This window comes from Ylistrum balloti, unplaced genomic scaffold, assembly GCF_031769215.1.
Source record: "Ylistrum balloti isolate Yb309-2 unplaced genomic scaffold, AGI_CSIRO_Ybal_v1 Utg370382, whole genome shotgun sequence".
In the NCBI taxonomy this organism is placed as follows: domain Eukaryota; kingdom Metazoa; phylum Mollusca; class Bivalvia; order Pectinida; family Pectinidae; genus Ylistrum; species Ylistrum balloti.
Genome location: NW_026782266.1, coordinates 199,874 through 214,931, shown reverse-complemented (window position 1 = coordinate 214,931; position 15,058 = coordinate 199,874). Strand labels below are relative to the sequence as shown.

Sequence of the window (15,058 nt, the reverse complement as noted above, 5' to 3'; positions counted from 1 at the left end):
ATAACTTCATTAAAAGGCCTGACATATTGGTACCTCATTATAATATATGACATATTGGTACTTTTTTATGCGATAAGGCCAGTTGTATCTCCATGTGAAGTATGATGCTATTGGTACTTCCATATAAAGTATGACATATTGCTAATTAAACATATGGTGTAGCATACCACATCTATGATGTATTTTCACGTACTGTCATATGTAATTCTGAGATTTGCAAATTCCCATATAATTATTTGTACCTGAATGTAATTTGATCATACCAGAAACATAACATGAAATTTCCTTCCTTTCTGCTATCTGAAAATGAAAATGAAATAAATTTCTCTATGAATATGCAATGAGGGTAAAATAAAAATAGCATTGTCAGAGTGTTTAAAGGAACATTTTCAAGCAGAAAAAGCGGGATGCATTTTCCTTGAATTTGGTATTTTTTTTTGTGTACATAGCAGCTACAAGATTTACCTTGTGAAAAGATGTAGGTATTAAGTAATTAATACAATATTAATGAGGTGGGATGGAGTGTCATTCTTGTCAGATGGCCCCAACTTTTATCAAGTCGGTTATCCAGGGGTCAGGGCTAACATTTGGCATGTCAAGTTTGGGGCAATGGGACCATTGAGAAACATTGTGCCTATAAGGGGGATTTGTATGGTCAGCCATTAACCTCCTCACCTTGACAGGTTTAGCCAATGACAACCAAGGAGGTTTGTAGGTTACACTGCTGCACTGACCTGCCCAGCCACAGTCTCCAGAGCACTGTGGAGTGACCAGGTCCCACCTCCAGCACTGACAGGGCTTTAGAACCCTGAATGATAAACACCAGAAAAAGAAATCCACTCACTATGTCGGATTTAGATTCGGATGATGAAATCATTGAGGAAGCTGTCAGCCAAGAAGACCTGGAAGAAGGCAAAGTAAAAAAATGGGCAGCATTTAAACGCCTGTCTGCCAGAACATCAGAAATATTACTGAAGCTTGGTTTCCAGTGTATGGAAGCTTTGGCATTGTTGGAGCCAAAAGACCTGGTTAATTCAAATATACCGGTTGGTCAGCAAAAGCTTCTGCTGAAAGCATTGGCTCAGACATTTCCGAATGGTTCATATGCACAGCATAATGGACCTAAACACAAAGAAACCCCTTGCCAGGCTTCAGTGGGGGCCAATCAAAAATCAGAAGAGGGACATATGGGTCCCCTTACCCATAACAAGCCACCATCAGGAATTGAATGCACAGATTCCACAAAACATCAGCAGTCATCAGAAGGGATAAGGCATTCAAGCACACCATCAACAGTTCGTGGGCCAACAGAGGACTACATGGACAGTGTGGCCAATCTGCTGGGCCAAATGAACAATCAGCAGGCAAAAGTGCAGGAAGCCACAAATACTCGTCCTGTATGTGAATCGGCATCATGGAGGGACCCACAAGTGTATCTCCGGGCAGCAGCTACTACAGGTAAGGGTGCAGCCTATCTGGATATTGTTGATTTTGTCAATGTACGGGGTGGCCAAATATCTGAGGAAGTTCTGGGGTCAGCAGAGGGCGTTGAGGGGGGGCAATTAGTTTATAAAGCAGGTCCATCAAAGCCTAAATTAGAATCTGTCACGGTTCCTCAGTGGTCAGTTGCAAACTTGGCCATCTTATATAAGCTAATTCAGGATCAGGCACTTCCTAGGGAAAGGATGTTTGATTACCTGTCATACACCACCCGCATTTATCAGCTGTTGAACTGTTATGAGCAGTCATCAGTCTGGTTTTTTGATAGGGAATACCGCAGGCTGCAGGCTGAAGACCAGTTTCGGTGGGGTACTGACATACCTCACCTCCAAACAGTTTATCTAAGGCCTAAACAACCTCGATCATTTCCCCAAACTTCAATTGGTAAGAGAAAGGGGAAAACATCGGAAAAAAAGGGAATTTGTAGAAACTACAATACTGTTCCTGGGTGTGACAGGACAAACTGTAAGTATGCCCACATTTGTTTAGTCTCTGGGTGTACACAAAATCACCCTGCTCATTCCCATAAATCTGATGCATAGCAATCAAACAGTCCCACCCATGGCCTGTCCTATCAAGCCTGGGACAAGCTTCTTCCCCCTAATGATTTTGGTAGATCTTTTATTCTTAATGGTATCACCAATGGATTTGATATTATTGACCCAAATTCCACTCCCCTTCATTGTGAAGCTCCCAATCATCCCTCTGCATCTATTCACAGCCCCTTTTACAAACTTGCCTCACAGCAAGTCCATACGGAAATAGCTAATGGCAATTACATCCCTATTGCCACTAAACCCCTTATCATTAGTCCGATAGGGGTTATCCCTAAAACATCTGGTGGGGTCAGACTCATTCATGACTGTAGCCGGCCATCAGGACAGGCAGTTAATGACTACTGCACAACAATGGATAAACAAAAATTCCAGTCTATAGATAATGCGGTTGGGCTACTTACCCCAGGTTGTTTTATGGCCAAGGTTGACCTTAAGTCAGCCTATAGATCTGTAGCTATAAGTAAACATAGTCGAATGGTAACAGGACTCCAATGGACTTTAAATGGTGAACCCCACTATTTCTATGATTCTAAGCTGCCTTTTGGAGCAAAGGCAAGTCCTGGAATTTTTCATAGACTTACACAAGCAGTCCGCAGGATTATGTCCTGTGCTGGACACCACAATCTGGTGGTGTATTTGGATGACTTCTTCATCTGTGCAGATTCTCAGGAGGAATGTTCCTCTATGTTAGCATATCTTATAGGCCTGTTGAGAAAGTTGGGATTTCTCATTAACTGGTCTAAGGTACATGGCCCAGCTCAGGTTATGACATTTCTTGGCGTTGAGATTGACTCGGTCAGTATGATGTTACAATTACCTTTGAAGAAGCTGGAAGCTCTTAGATCTGATATTGGCGATTTCCGTAATCGCAAACGTGCTACTAAACGACAGTTACAATCCATTGTGGGACAACTGTCATGGGCCGCTACAGTTATCCGAGGCGGGCGAGTTTTTCTCCGTCGGTTGATTAACTCTATGGCAGCCCTTAAAAAGCCAGGTCACAAAGTCAAGTTAGTTGGCCCAATGTTACAAGACATTGAATGGTGGGTTACAGGCCTATCACTTTTCAATGGCAAGTCATTGTTACTCAATGACATCCCCTTCACTGCACTGTATACAGATGCATGTCCTATTGGGGTGGGGGACACTGGGGGGAGGACTGGTTCTACACAGCCTGGTCTCAAGATTTCCCCCAGGCCATGCATTGGCATATTAATGAAAAGGAATTACTTGCAGTAGTTGTTGCATCGTATCGTTGGGCCTCTTGTTGGACCAACATGAAAATATATGTTTTTAGCGATAATGCAACCACAGTAGCCTGTTTAAATAAGGGCACGTCCAAAAACCCAATACTTATGGGGTTATTACGTAATATGTTCTGGTTGTCTGTTTTGTTCAACTTTCACATAGTTGCTAGACACATTAAAGGTGTTAACAATGGCATGGCAGACTCTGTGTCTCGGCTTCACGAGTCTGTCCATTTGCAACAGTTTTGCAGTAGATTTGGTAGATCAGTACCAACTCTTTACTTTTTGGATCACATGTCAGCACCTTCCTTTTTCTATGTTTCTGAACAGGTGGCCAAGGTCCTTCACCGAAATCCACCATAATCAAGAATCTTGATACGACTGTAGACGTATTACGGGCAAACCATTTTGCTAAGTCTACTCAGAAGACCTACAGTACATACCTGTCTTCATACAGAAGGTTTTGCATGCTTGTAGAGATACCATTAGTCCCTTTATCACCAGTTAATTTGGGACGCTATATTGCTTATTTGTCTGATCGACTTACCTTTTCATCAATAAGGCAGTATCTGTCAGTCATCAAGCTTTTACACCAGGAATGGGATTACCCCAGTCCTCTTGACTCCTTTTATGTCAGTACTATATTGAAAGGAGCACGTAGAACAATGGGTGATGGTTGCAATCCTAAACTCCCAATCAACCTTAGCATCTTGGAAAAAATTTTCTCCAGAATTTGTCTAACCTCCTCCAAACATATCACTTTTTGGGCAGCATGCCTAGTAGCCTTTTTCTCTTTTTTTCGTAAGTCCAATTTGTTTATCTCAGATAAAGACAAGTTTGAATCTGGGAAACACCTAAGTAGACATGATATCCATCTCTCCAACCAGGGTACAATTCTGTCTATTACCTGGTCAAAAACCATTCAGTTTAAGGAGAGATGCCTTCTTATCCCCCTCCCATGCATACCAGGGTCACCCTTCTGCCCTACACAGGCTTTGACCTTGGCCCTTGCCTTGACACGGCAGGCTGACCCACAGGGCCCAGCCTTTGTTTACCAGTCAAGGGGTACAATCATCCCCCTTACATACGAATCTTTCCTCTCACAGCTTCATATTATCCTCCAGGAATGTGGCCTTGACCCAGCTAGATACTCAGGCCATAGCTTTCGCAGGGGTGGGGCATCTTTTGCTTTAGAATGTGGCTTACCTGCTGACCTCATCCAAACTCAGGGAGATTGGCGTAGTGACGCCTATAAACGCTACTTGGACCCATCCTTGTCGCTACGTCTCAAAGTTGCCTATACTTTAGGAAAGGCAGTATCACACTACAATGGTATTGGAGAGAGATAGGCTGCATCCTTGTTTGTGATTACAGTAGCTATCAGTGGAATATTGTATTTGTGTTAAGTTTCTCAGTCATAACTTTCAGGACCTGGACATTAGTGTTTTGGACTGCCTGCCTTGACTCTATTTTTTTTATTTTTTTTTTTTTGAATGTGTGGTTACCTTCAGCTGGACATTGAAATCTTATTGGATCGATCTTCATTTGTGTGTTGTTGTGATCTGCTGATATGTCTGCTAATTACCGCCTGTATAATAGAAACCGGTAATATTCCACCACACCATGGACATACATTTTTTTTTTTTTTAAGAATGTTTAATTTTTCCTACTCTATTAACAGGTTTGGGCTATTAGTTTGGAAGACCAGTATTTCATTATTTGTGGACTGTGTTGTCCACAGATATATAATTTTGTAATGTTACATAATATTACATAATAATAAAATATTGGTTACTTTTGGCCCAAACCTGTGTTTGTGTTTTTATATACCCCTATCTACCAGTACATCTGATTAATGTAGGTATTAAGTAATTAATACAATATTAATGAGGTGGGATGGAGTGTCATTCTTGTCAGATGGCCCCAACTTTTATCAAGTCGGTTATCCAGGGGTCAGGGCTAACATTTGGCATGTCAAGTTTGGGGCAATGGGACCATTGAGAAACATTGTGCCTATAAGGGGGATTTGTATGGTCAGCCATTAACCTCCTCACCTTGACAGGTTTAGCCAATGACAACCAAGGAGGTTTGTAGGTTACACTGCTGCACTGACCTGCCCAGCCACAGTCTCCAGAGCACTGTGGAGTGACCAGGTCCCACCTCCAGCACTGACAGGGCTTTAGAACCCTGAATGATAAACACCCATCCCACCCATCCCTTTAGATTAGATCTTTTATGTTGTAGTTATTAGTTGTATTTGTCTCTTAGCAGAAGACCAGTATTTCATTATTTGTGGACTGTGTTGTCCACAGATATATAATTTTGTAATGTTACATAATATTACATAATAATAAAATATTGGTTACTTTTGGCCCAAACCTGTGTTTGTGTTTTTATATACCCCTATCTACCAGTACATCTGATTAATAATAAAACTTACATTATTTCATAGAATAAAATACCGTGTATTTTACAGAAATTATAAAAATGTTTGAGAGTCTAAAAAATGAAAAACAAAATAAAATGACTTTGTACAATGTTAAGTACTTCATATTATTGTATGTATGGCTTAATTTGTCAGAAATTAGTAATTCATGTAGTGCTAGAGAAATGAAAACTGGTGAAATTGACACAATGATCAATATTAGTTATACATCAGTAATTACATAGAGGATTCCTCCATCTTTACAGGAAATATACGAGTTGACCCAGAGGAAGTTCCTCAGGCAGATAAGCAGCTATGCAAGTAACCATGACATTGGTAACTACCCACGGCTCTTTGTAGCGGATATTGCAAAACCAAAGAAAAGTACATGTGAGTAGAAACAGGGTGATCACTGTTCCATCTGTTGAATAATATTACAAAGTGCCTTGTATGATTGTAAAATCACAAAATTTACTCCAGAGTTTTTCATATTTACAACATAGAAAACATAAGTCATTCATTGATGACATTTCATATTTCATGTAACTTGTCATCAAACCAAATTTTGATGCACACATGCAACATTACATGACACAAGGAATATCATATTTACCCTCTTGTTTGTCCTTTCATCAGTCTTTATATTCAGGTTAATTTTCAATTCGTTTTTGTTTTGGAATGTTAATGAATTTTTCCCGTGTTACCATGCTATTATGAACAACTTTTAGCACTCTATCATCAGATGATAAGCTTTTTGAAATTCAATTTCTGTGCCTGTCTGACATCCCTTTTGAAAATTCATTATTTTGATTGCTATTTCTTCACATATATAGATTTTCCTCTGTGTCAGGCATCACTTTTTGATTTTTGTAAATGATATATCTGACATACCATACTAGATTTTTATTTGGTCAAAATATTGTTGTCATCAAATCACGATTTTGAAACTTGATTTTGTTCCTATTGTAGACAATGACCAATCAGCAGAGTCTGAAATTGACTCTATCAAAAATAAAGGATTCTTTTTGAATGTCTTTACAATGTGTGAATGTGAACAAGTAAGTACATGTTTCAGATGGACAAGTAACATCTATATTGTATACCTACAATATTCCCCATGTATAAGGTTGTTATCAAAATAAACTGCCTAACAGCAATAATAACTTTCATATGTTGACCTATTTTTTTTGTTTTATGTATAATTCTAAGTAATGATTGTTGTTAAAGCTAGGACATTTAAACCCTCTGATGCAAATTGTTAAAAAATGTCTGTACCGGTGTAGCATGGTATTGTGAAGCATGAGAAAATTAACTGGTGTCAAAATACCATAATGTTGAAATGAACCGCGGTTCACTTTACCACGGGCTACACTTTATCATACTACATCAGCCACCAGTACTTCATTTTGATTTTTGTAAATTTGAGAATTAGAATAGGATAGATTTTATCAACATACAATAAAGGTACATCTCTCTATGTCTAAAATTGTAGTGGAAATTTAAATTTCATCTTAGAATTTGTTTGATACCAGTATAGTTGTAAGAAGAAATTAGCACACAATTTTGAAATCATTAGTACATATATATATATGTATGTTTATTTCAGGGCTGGCACAGCGTGTGTGATCCCCTTGAAATGAGATTCAGGTTTGATGCAGGACAACTAGATTTATATGCTGCCTACTTAGCTCGTATAACCATGGTGATGAGACATGACCCTAACTTTGTCCTTGACCTGTTCAGCAGTAATGATGGACAACACTACCTCAAGTTGATACAGGAGGTAAAAGCATGTAATATCAGCCTTTTTTAGTGCCTGAAAAGTATATAGTAAATTCCTGTGTTTTGATGACTATCTTGTATCATCTTTAATCAAGATCGCATTGCTGCCACGCTCCGTCATCCATTTGTTGTCTGTCGTCCATTTGTCATCTGTCCTTGAACAATTCTTGTTTGTGCTATTTCCACAGAAGGGCTGGATGGATCTTTTTTAAATTTCATATGTTTGTTTTCCATGGTTCCGATTTGTGCCTTTTTGATATTAAAATTGATAAGAAAGATAAAATGGCTTACAGGTGGCCATCTTGGATTATTACAATGAAAGTTTGTCATCGCGTTTTCATAGAATGACTAGATGCTTCTTTCTCAAATTTCATATTTGTGCCATTGATTTTGGGACTGATCGGGATAACAAAATGGCTGACAGGTGTCCAGCTTTGATTTGTCTGTTTTTATATTTCTATATCTTAAGAGGAATTCTGAAGTTTCATAAAATTAGGAGGCAAATCAGACGAGAGAAGAGAAGAGAAGGGGCAAAGTTTCAATAAAGAAAGATCAAATAATGATGGGTGCCGAGACCACTCTGGGATCCCTTGTTTAAGATTTATTCCTAAACATTCTGTTTCTAGATTCTGTAGTATGTCTACTTGGTAGATATCATTTAAAACAAAAAAACAAAAAAAAATGATTCCTAACTATCTTTTGGAAAGGATTGTTAATTTTTAAAATGCCTAATGCAAATATAACATTTTGATTTTTACTTCACAGCTGGCCATGAAAAACACAAATGATTTCCAGTCATGTTACATCAATATTCGTCAGTTGGTGTTTGATATGGACAAAAATATGGAGAAGGGGAAATTGAACAGGTGAGAGAGCTCAAATAAATCACAAGCATGGCTTGTGTTCTTTTATGTTTAAAACTTAGAAAAGATTACATTACTAAAACATGTTTTAATACAGTGTATTTTTACACTACCACAGCTCAGTAGGCTTATTTATGTTGATATAGGATAGTATATGTCTTAAACTATCACACTCAAATTCGCAAAAGAGGGGGCAATAGCTCAGTTGGTAGAGCATCATAGCCATGTGAAGATCCACGGTGTGTGGAAGCTGAGCTCACAAACCTTCCTGCACAGGCATGGTCAGATAGCTTGAGATGGGCCTCCTGCATGATGTTCAGAAAAGTAGCTAACCAGCTGCTTCAAGGAGACCTCATCTCAAAATGACCATGGCTGTTCAGGGTCAATAAACCAAGTAAATAGTAAAGTAAATTATTATGTTTGCTAAATTATGTTTGAACTTTGAAAGCTTCTTATCAACTTTTATGACGTAATTTGTAATCTGTAATTTGTTACTTTCAAACCTATTTCTGTCCTATGGCTATATATACAGCAATATTAGAGGGGCCAGATGAAATTTTATTAATACCACTATATTCTTATGAACTTAGGTGCCGTATGCCAAGTGGGAAGACGGTCTGGCTGTGTGAAAAGCATTCCAAGGACATGAAGGTCACAGTTTTGAGTGACAAGGTGACTGAGGTCAAACACAAGGTCACCAACCAACCTTGGCTAGAAGCTATGGTAGATTGTTTGAGGCTGGAGCAGAAACTTCCTTTTAAATTTAAATCCACAAAAAAAGCTAAAAGAATTTTGAAAGGTTTGTATTTCCTCTCTTCAATTTTGTTTCTCTTCAGTCTTCAGCACAATAACAAATATTGAGGAGTTATTGTTCAGACACAATTTAAACATGTGGAAAATTGACAATTCTGATTGGTTGACATGTTCAGGCAAATATAAGATCTGATTGGTCGACATGTTCCTTGGAATGTTCTATTTGTATCGATTTGTTTTTTATTATAGTAACATAATATCAGTGTTCAGTCTTAGTTCAGTGACATTTTTGTACATATTGACAAGTTGGTGTAAAGTTCCTCTGTTCCCATTGGAGGCCACTACCTATTGCTTGAGGATAGAAGCACATCACCTAAGGGGCAACTCTGTAAATGTCTTGTATTCATGCAATACATCACTGTAACTCATATATCTTTCAGGGTTGAGTACATAAAAATTATGTGAAAAGTAAAATCTCACTTGTGATGCAATATTACTTCCGAAGTTTTCTGTTTCACATCTTTTTAAATGTTTTTGAAAAAGAAAAGTTTAAATTTTTCAAAGAAGACATTTACAGATGATGAAAAATATATATGTGACTCCAATTTTCTTTTTACAGCTTTGAAGGTGGACGATGTTGAGCGTGATTCAATAAGGCGAACATTGTCTCGCAGTGCATCGAACTTAGGCAAGCCAGCACACAGAGCTGCAATGCAATCTGTTCTTAAGGAGATCAGTAACGAAGAGGTACAAGAATCACAAGTAAAGGAGTCAGCACTGAAGAAACCTTCCAAGGATAAAAGTGTCAAAAAATCTGTCGGCTTTGGTTCAGTAACAACAGCAAGTACGGAGGACCTGAAACAGCCTACAGAAAATTTACAAGTGGAGGCACCAGAAAAAGGAAAAGAGGAAGAAAAAGAAGTTAATCAGAAAGGGGCAGAACAGAATGAAAAGGAATCAGATGATGCTGCAGCAAACACTGAAAAAGAAGTTATGTCATCTTCTAACCCAGAGGCCAAAGCGAGTAATCCTTCCCCCAACCTGGAGGCCAGAGAGATTAATCCAGCCCCTACCCCAGAGGTCATAAACAAAGATCCTCCACCAATCCCACAGGGCAAAGAAGGAAATCACTCTACATCACCAGAGACAACAGACAATAACACCACTCCTATTTCTTCACAAAAGATGAAAGAGAATGATGCAAAATCCACTCCACAAACAACACCCTCCACCCCACGAGTTAAATCTGGGAGTAAAAGGGAACCTGCTCAGGTCCAAGGGAACGCTCAACAACCTCAGCAAAAACCTGTAGAGAAAAGCAAAGCCTGTGTAATTTTGTGAAAGAGCAGAACAGAAAAAGCAGAGCATGTAATTTTGTAGGCTGATATAATTTTTTAAAATAAGAAAATAGAAAAAATAAACAAAGCTTGTGCGATTTTGAAATAAGAGAATATTTTAGCATCATGTACTTTTGTATTCAAAAACATGTCAATATGTCTTTGATCTTTACCACAAAGTACCTATGGTATGTTCATTTGAAAACAAGAGAGTACCATGTAGTCATAGATGGTAACAAGTGCATGAATGTTTATCTTAATATGTGACTGATTTTATCTAATAAATATGTAGACTTATTTCTCAACAGGTTTTATTGTTGGCAGTTGATGCGCAAGATATAATGATAGAGGCTTGAGAAGGTACATCCTCGATACCAGGGGTTAAGATCACTACTGTTCTCTGCACACCTTAAATATGTCATGGCAAAATTGACAGCTCCATGTGTGACTAGTGTGACCCTTTGATTTACATTTAACAAATTGTATGACAGTATCTTGGCATGTCTTTGAATTTGGGTGTCGCACCTTTGTAATCTTCAAAAGGAGCACATCAGCCTGTGATTGGCCAATCAAATTACTTCGCTTGTGCCTTCAATTTTGCTTCATTATTGGTTATTGTTTGCAAATGAAATAAATCAATAAATCAATCAATACAAGTTTGTAGATCAGTAGATGCTTTTGAGAGTTTTGATGTCACATATTTCTTGAAGTAATTATATATATTCTATATTTATAGCGATAAATTCTGTATTCAAGATACATCATACATTTACATTTCATCATAATTTTTGTACTTAATATATTTTCCTATACATATGGACCAAGTATACATAGATCTTGTCTGTGATGCTGCTCATGTTGACACACAATCATATTTCTCACTTATTTATAAATGTTCCTTTATTTCTGTGATGGGGTAAATTGATGTGATATTATTTATACTGTTTACATAACATGAACCACGTTTACTTTTGTCATATCCAATTCATAGCAACATTTATATGTATAATACTGTGTTAAATTTTACACAGCTTAAGTTATTGATTTCTGAAATTTTGTCGTACTAACATCATCACTTTTGGAGACTAACCAATGAGATTTTACTTAACGTATATAAATTCTATTTGTGTATTGTTTGCAGTATATGGGTTGAACAATAATTTGCTAGTTAATTGAAACAAATTTGTCTAGACAAGTCACAGTGTATATAACCCACCAGAGATGAAGCTAATTAGGTTTACAATGTGTCAGAAGGACAGCAGTTCCAAACTATTATATACACCTAAATCACTTGATTTTCATTGGTCAAAAATATGTAGACAACTTTTAGCCATGAAAATGCTACCATGGGTAGAGTTTAGTGTAAAAATGTGTATGATGGAATCGACCATGTTATTGTCCTATAACTAGGACTAATGATGGGATTTGGTTAAAATCCATTATCAATTATTTGTTAAAATCAGATAGACTTTTACTTTTTATGTAATTAATCAATCAAATAATCAACAGGCTGTGTGTTTAATATTCATGGAAAGTGATTGTATTATTCCTTGAAGTAATATTTACTTAATTTTAACCTAAAATACGGCACACACCAAGAATTTGCACTTGAATGAATATCATTGGCAATAGGCATCTTCATCATACTTTATATGAATTTGGTTTTCCTGAAACACAAGAAAACTATAAGGAACTGAAGACTGATTATGATAATTACAAATGATTATCACACGAGATGATTTTATACCATTAGATTATTGTTTATATCCTATCATCATCCCTAACAAGAGCTTTCAGATGTTGTTGTAAAACAAAAACCAGGAAAGTTGGACAGGTTAAGGTTTGTTTTAAAAGGTAAAGAAAATGTTTGTTAGCATCATGTAAATAGTACGAAATGTTGTTTACTTCTTATGTTTTTCTTAGCCTTATTTGTACATTTCTCCTTATTTATTGTAATATATATCATTTGATGCAATTTACATAGTGCCTTTTACACACTGTGCTATTTAATCTGTTTGTGAAGTCAGGATAATGCTGCTATTCTAAAGACCTAATTTATGACTTCATTATATTTTCTTTTGTCACCAACAGAAGAAAGGATAATACTAATGTTGACCGCCTATTCACTATTACAGGGATGTTGTATACTTTGACGAGGTCCTTGCCAAATTTTAATTGTATATCATGTACCTCTGGATTTGTCATATTGTTACTGTTAAATTAATAATTATTGTAGGGTTTTATTTTATTCATTTCATGGTACACGTAATCAATGAATTAATATGTCCTTGAACTGTTTAAATTGGTATAAGCAGATATATTGAGCTCTTTTTATCCACAAATTTAGGTCTCCACAGAAAAGCAATTTTTCAAAAACCACAAAAATTAAGCCCCACAAAAAATTTGATTTTATAGTATTGATTTCGCTTTAAACTATTAAATATAGTTACTCTTAGTGTGGTCTTTCTTCAGAAAACTATTTCTTTTACACTCAGTAAATATACAATCTGTTTAAAAGTATATGTAATTTTTTAAAGAAAACCATCTTTTCATAATTATGCAGTCTCTTAAGAAAGCTTTTTTCTCACAAATAGCACCATTCAATCTTAATGTGCTATTTCTTCAAAAGAACTGTATGTTCATATTACAGTGTACTGTTACATTGAATATAGTCTTTAAAAACATCCAATTTAAACTTTACTAAATCACATGTTAAAGTCATTCCAATTACACCGTTATTCCTAATATCTGTTTATATATCTAATGTTGAAAGCTTTATCGGGTCCATTTTAAATTTTCTATCAATGCATACCAATTGTTTTGAATGGCAATTAATGAGCAAATTTATTGTTATTTGATTAACTACCGCATGAATGGTAATTTGTTGATGAAATAAATCAATTTCATTAATACATACACATATTTATTTCTAAGACAATGCTTCAAATACTAGAGATGTTATGAAACGTTGATATTGTGAAGTCCATACAGTATATACAATCTCCAGGGAAGATCCGAGGTGTGGTTTCATCTTACCTGTGGCAGTTTGTGTTCCTCTGATCCAATGACCGATTGATATAACTGACCAGTGTCTTCCTCAGAAAGATGAAATCATGGACATCTGGTATGTTGTTCAGTGAGGCAGCTACAGGCTACTGAAAGGAGACCCACCTCTGAATTACGCTGGCTGTTCACAGAACAATAAACCAGAAAGCAGATACAGAAACATTATGCAGAACATCTCACATAATGGTTTAACACATACATTTTTGTATCAATGTTCCTATAAACTGGTGCATCTTTATCACAGATAAAAGAGGCTGTTATAGAAATACATTAACATTATTGTGACTGAGTCTGTGATATCTTACAGATTTTAATATTATTGTCTTTTTGACGATGGCATTTGTGATAATTATTGCAATATGCCTGAGCAAGGCATCAATATGAAAATACATGCTTTAGCACATAGTTATTTGTTAAGCCTATCTCAGGACAGATTTATATGTAGGTGTGATGTTGTGCCCGCACCCAATAGTGCAAAAAACAAGGAAGTTGATACAATTTGATGGAGTCTGTATTTTCCCATTTACAAGAAGTAGATTAGAAGGCAATCCTTGTGACTTTCCTCTAGGGATGCATGGTATTGAATCTTCCATGCAAATTACATCATTATTTGTTCTGCAGATACTGGTGATTCTGTTGCAGCCATACCGTAGTAAATCATTCATAGATATTGTAGTGATATTTTAATTTAAAAATATTGATCCCTTTCATTGATCAATGACAATCAAATACCGGTCATGAAATCTTTCTTTACAAGTAATAAAACTGTTTTTTACAGTTAGATGTTGATTATATCACAAATGAGGGTCAAAGGTGAATGAAATTACAACCGATCATGAATATTGATATCACCAAGGCACACCTTCTCTGCTGTATATCAGGTATTAACTCTAACAGATTTAAAACCGTTGCTCCAAATATAAAGTTATTGGTCAAAATAGTTTCTGTTACAAGGCGAGCCCCACCTTTGGTGACCTTTCATTAAAACATTACATAGTATTCCATAAGTTATTTGTATATATTTCTAAGCATTTTTTTTTTCATTTTTTTTTTAACTAGCAATACATTCAACTAGTCTTTTCCTTTAATACTTAACTACATACATATAGTTAATAAATCAGTAGATTAAATAATTCTCAATACAAGTTGTTGGTGAATCAAGGCTTCAATGGAGAACTCTCATGTTTTCCTATTTTCTGACAAATTTTGACAAGGTTTTATTTCGCAAAGTTTATTTCCCAAGAACTAATTTCCATTGGGATAACTGTGAAATCTTAGTCGCCCAAAACCAAACACCTATACAGCAGTCATACATTATTAAGATTATATTGTCGTAATCTAAAAGTAGTAATTAATGCGTCTTAAATGTTGGTAATATATTCATTGATGTTAATGTCTTTCATCTGTTAGTAGTTAATAACAGTGCTGTGCAGCATGTAATAATATTAACTGTCTCATGAGAAAAACAATAAAGAAATCTTGTAGAATATCAGCATCTTTTTCTTTTCTTATTCAGTGAATACATGTA

At 36.2% G+C, this 15,058-nt stretch overlaps 1 protein-coding gene across 1 annotated transcript in view; it reads left to right on the top strand.

Annotated features, from left to right (window-relative positions):
• Window positions 1-10,468, top strand: part of LOC132554131 (uncharacterized) — a gene marked incomplete at its 5' end in the record, with an annotated part of 56,137 nt that extends 45,669 nt beyond the window's left edge. Inside the window, 6 exons of the mRNA XM_060218431.1 lie at window positions 5,996-6,119; window positions 6,714-6,787; window positions 7,336-7,512; window positions 8,277-8,377; window positions 8,965-9,173; window positions 9,747-10,468. Coding sequence (XP_060074414.1) covers window positions 5,996-6,119; window positions 6,714-6,787; window positions 7,336-7,512; window positions 8,277-8,377; window positions 8,965-9,173; window positions 9,747-10,468 — 1,407 coding nt within the window. The remainder of the gene's footprint in view (window positions 1-5,995; window positions 6,120-6,713; window positions 6,788-7,335; window positions 7,513-8,276; window positions 8,378-8,964; window positions 9,174-9,746) is intronic.
• Window positions 10,469-15,058: the final 4,590 nt, after the last annotated feature.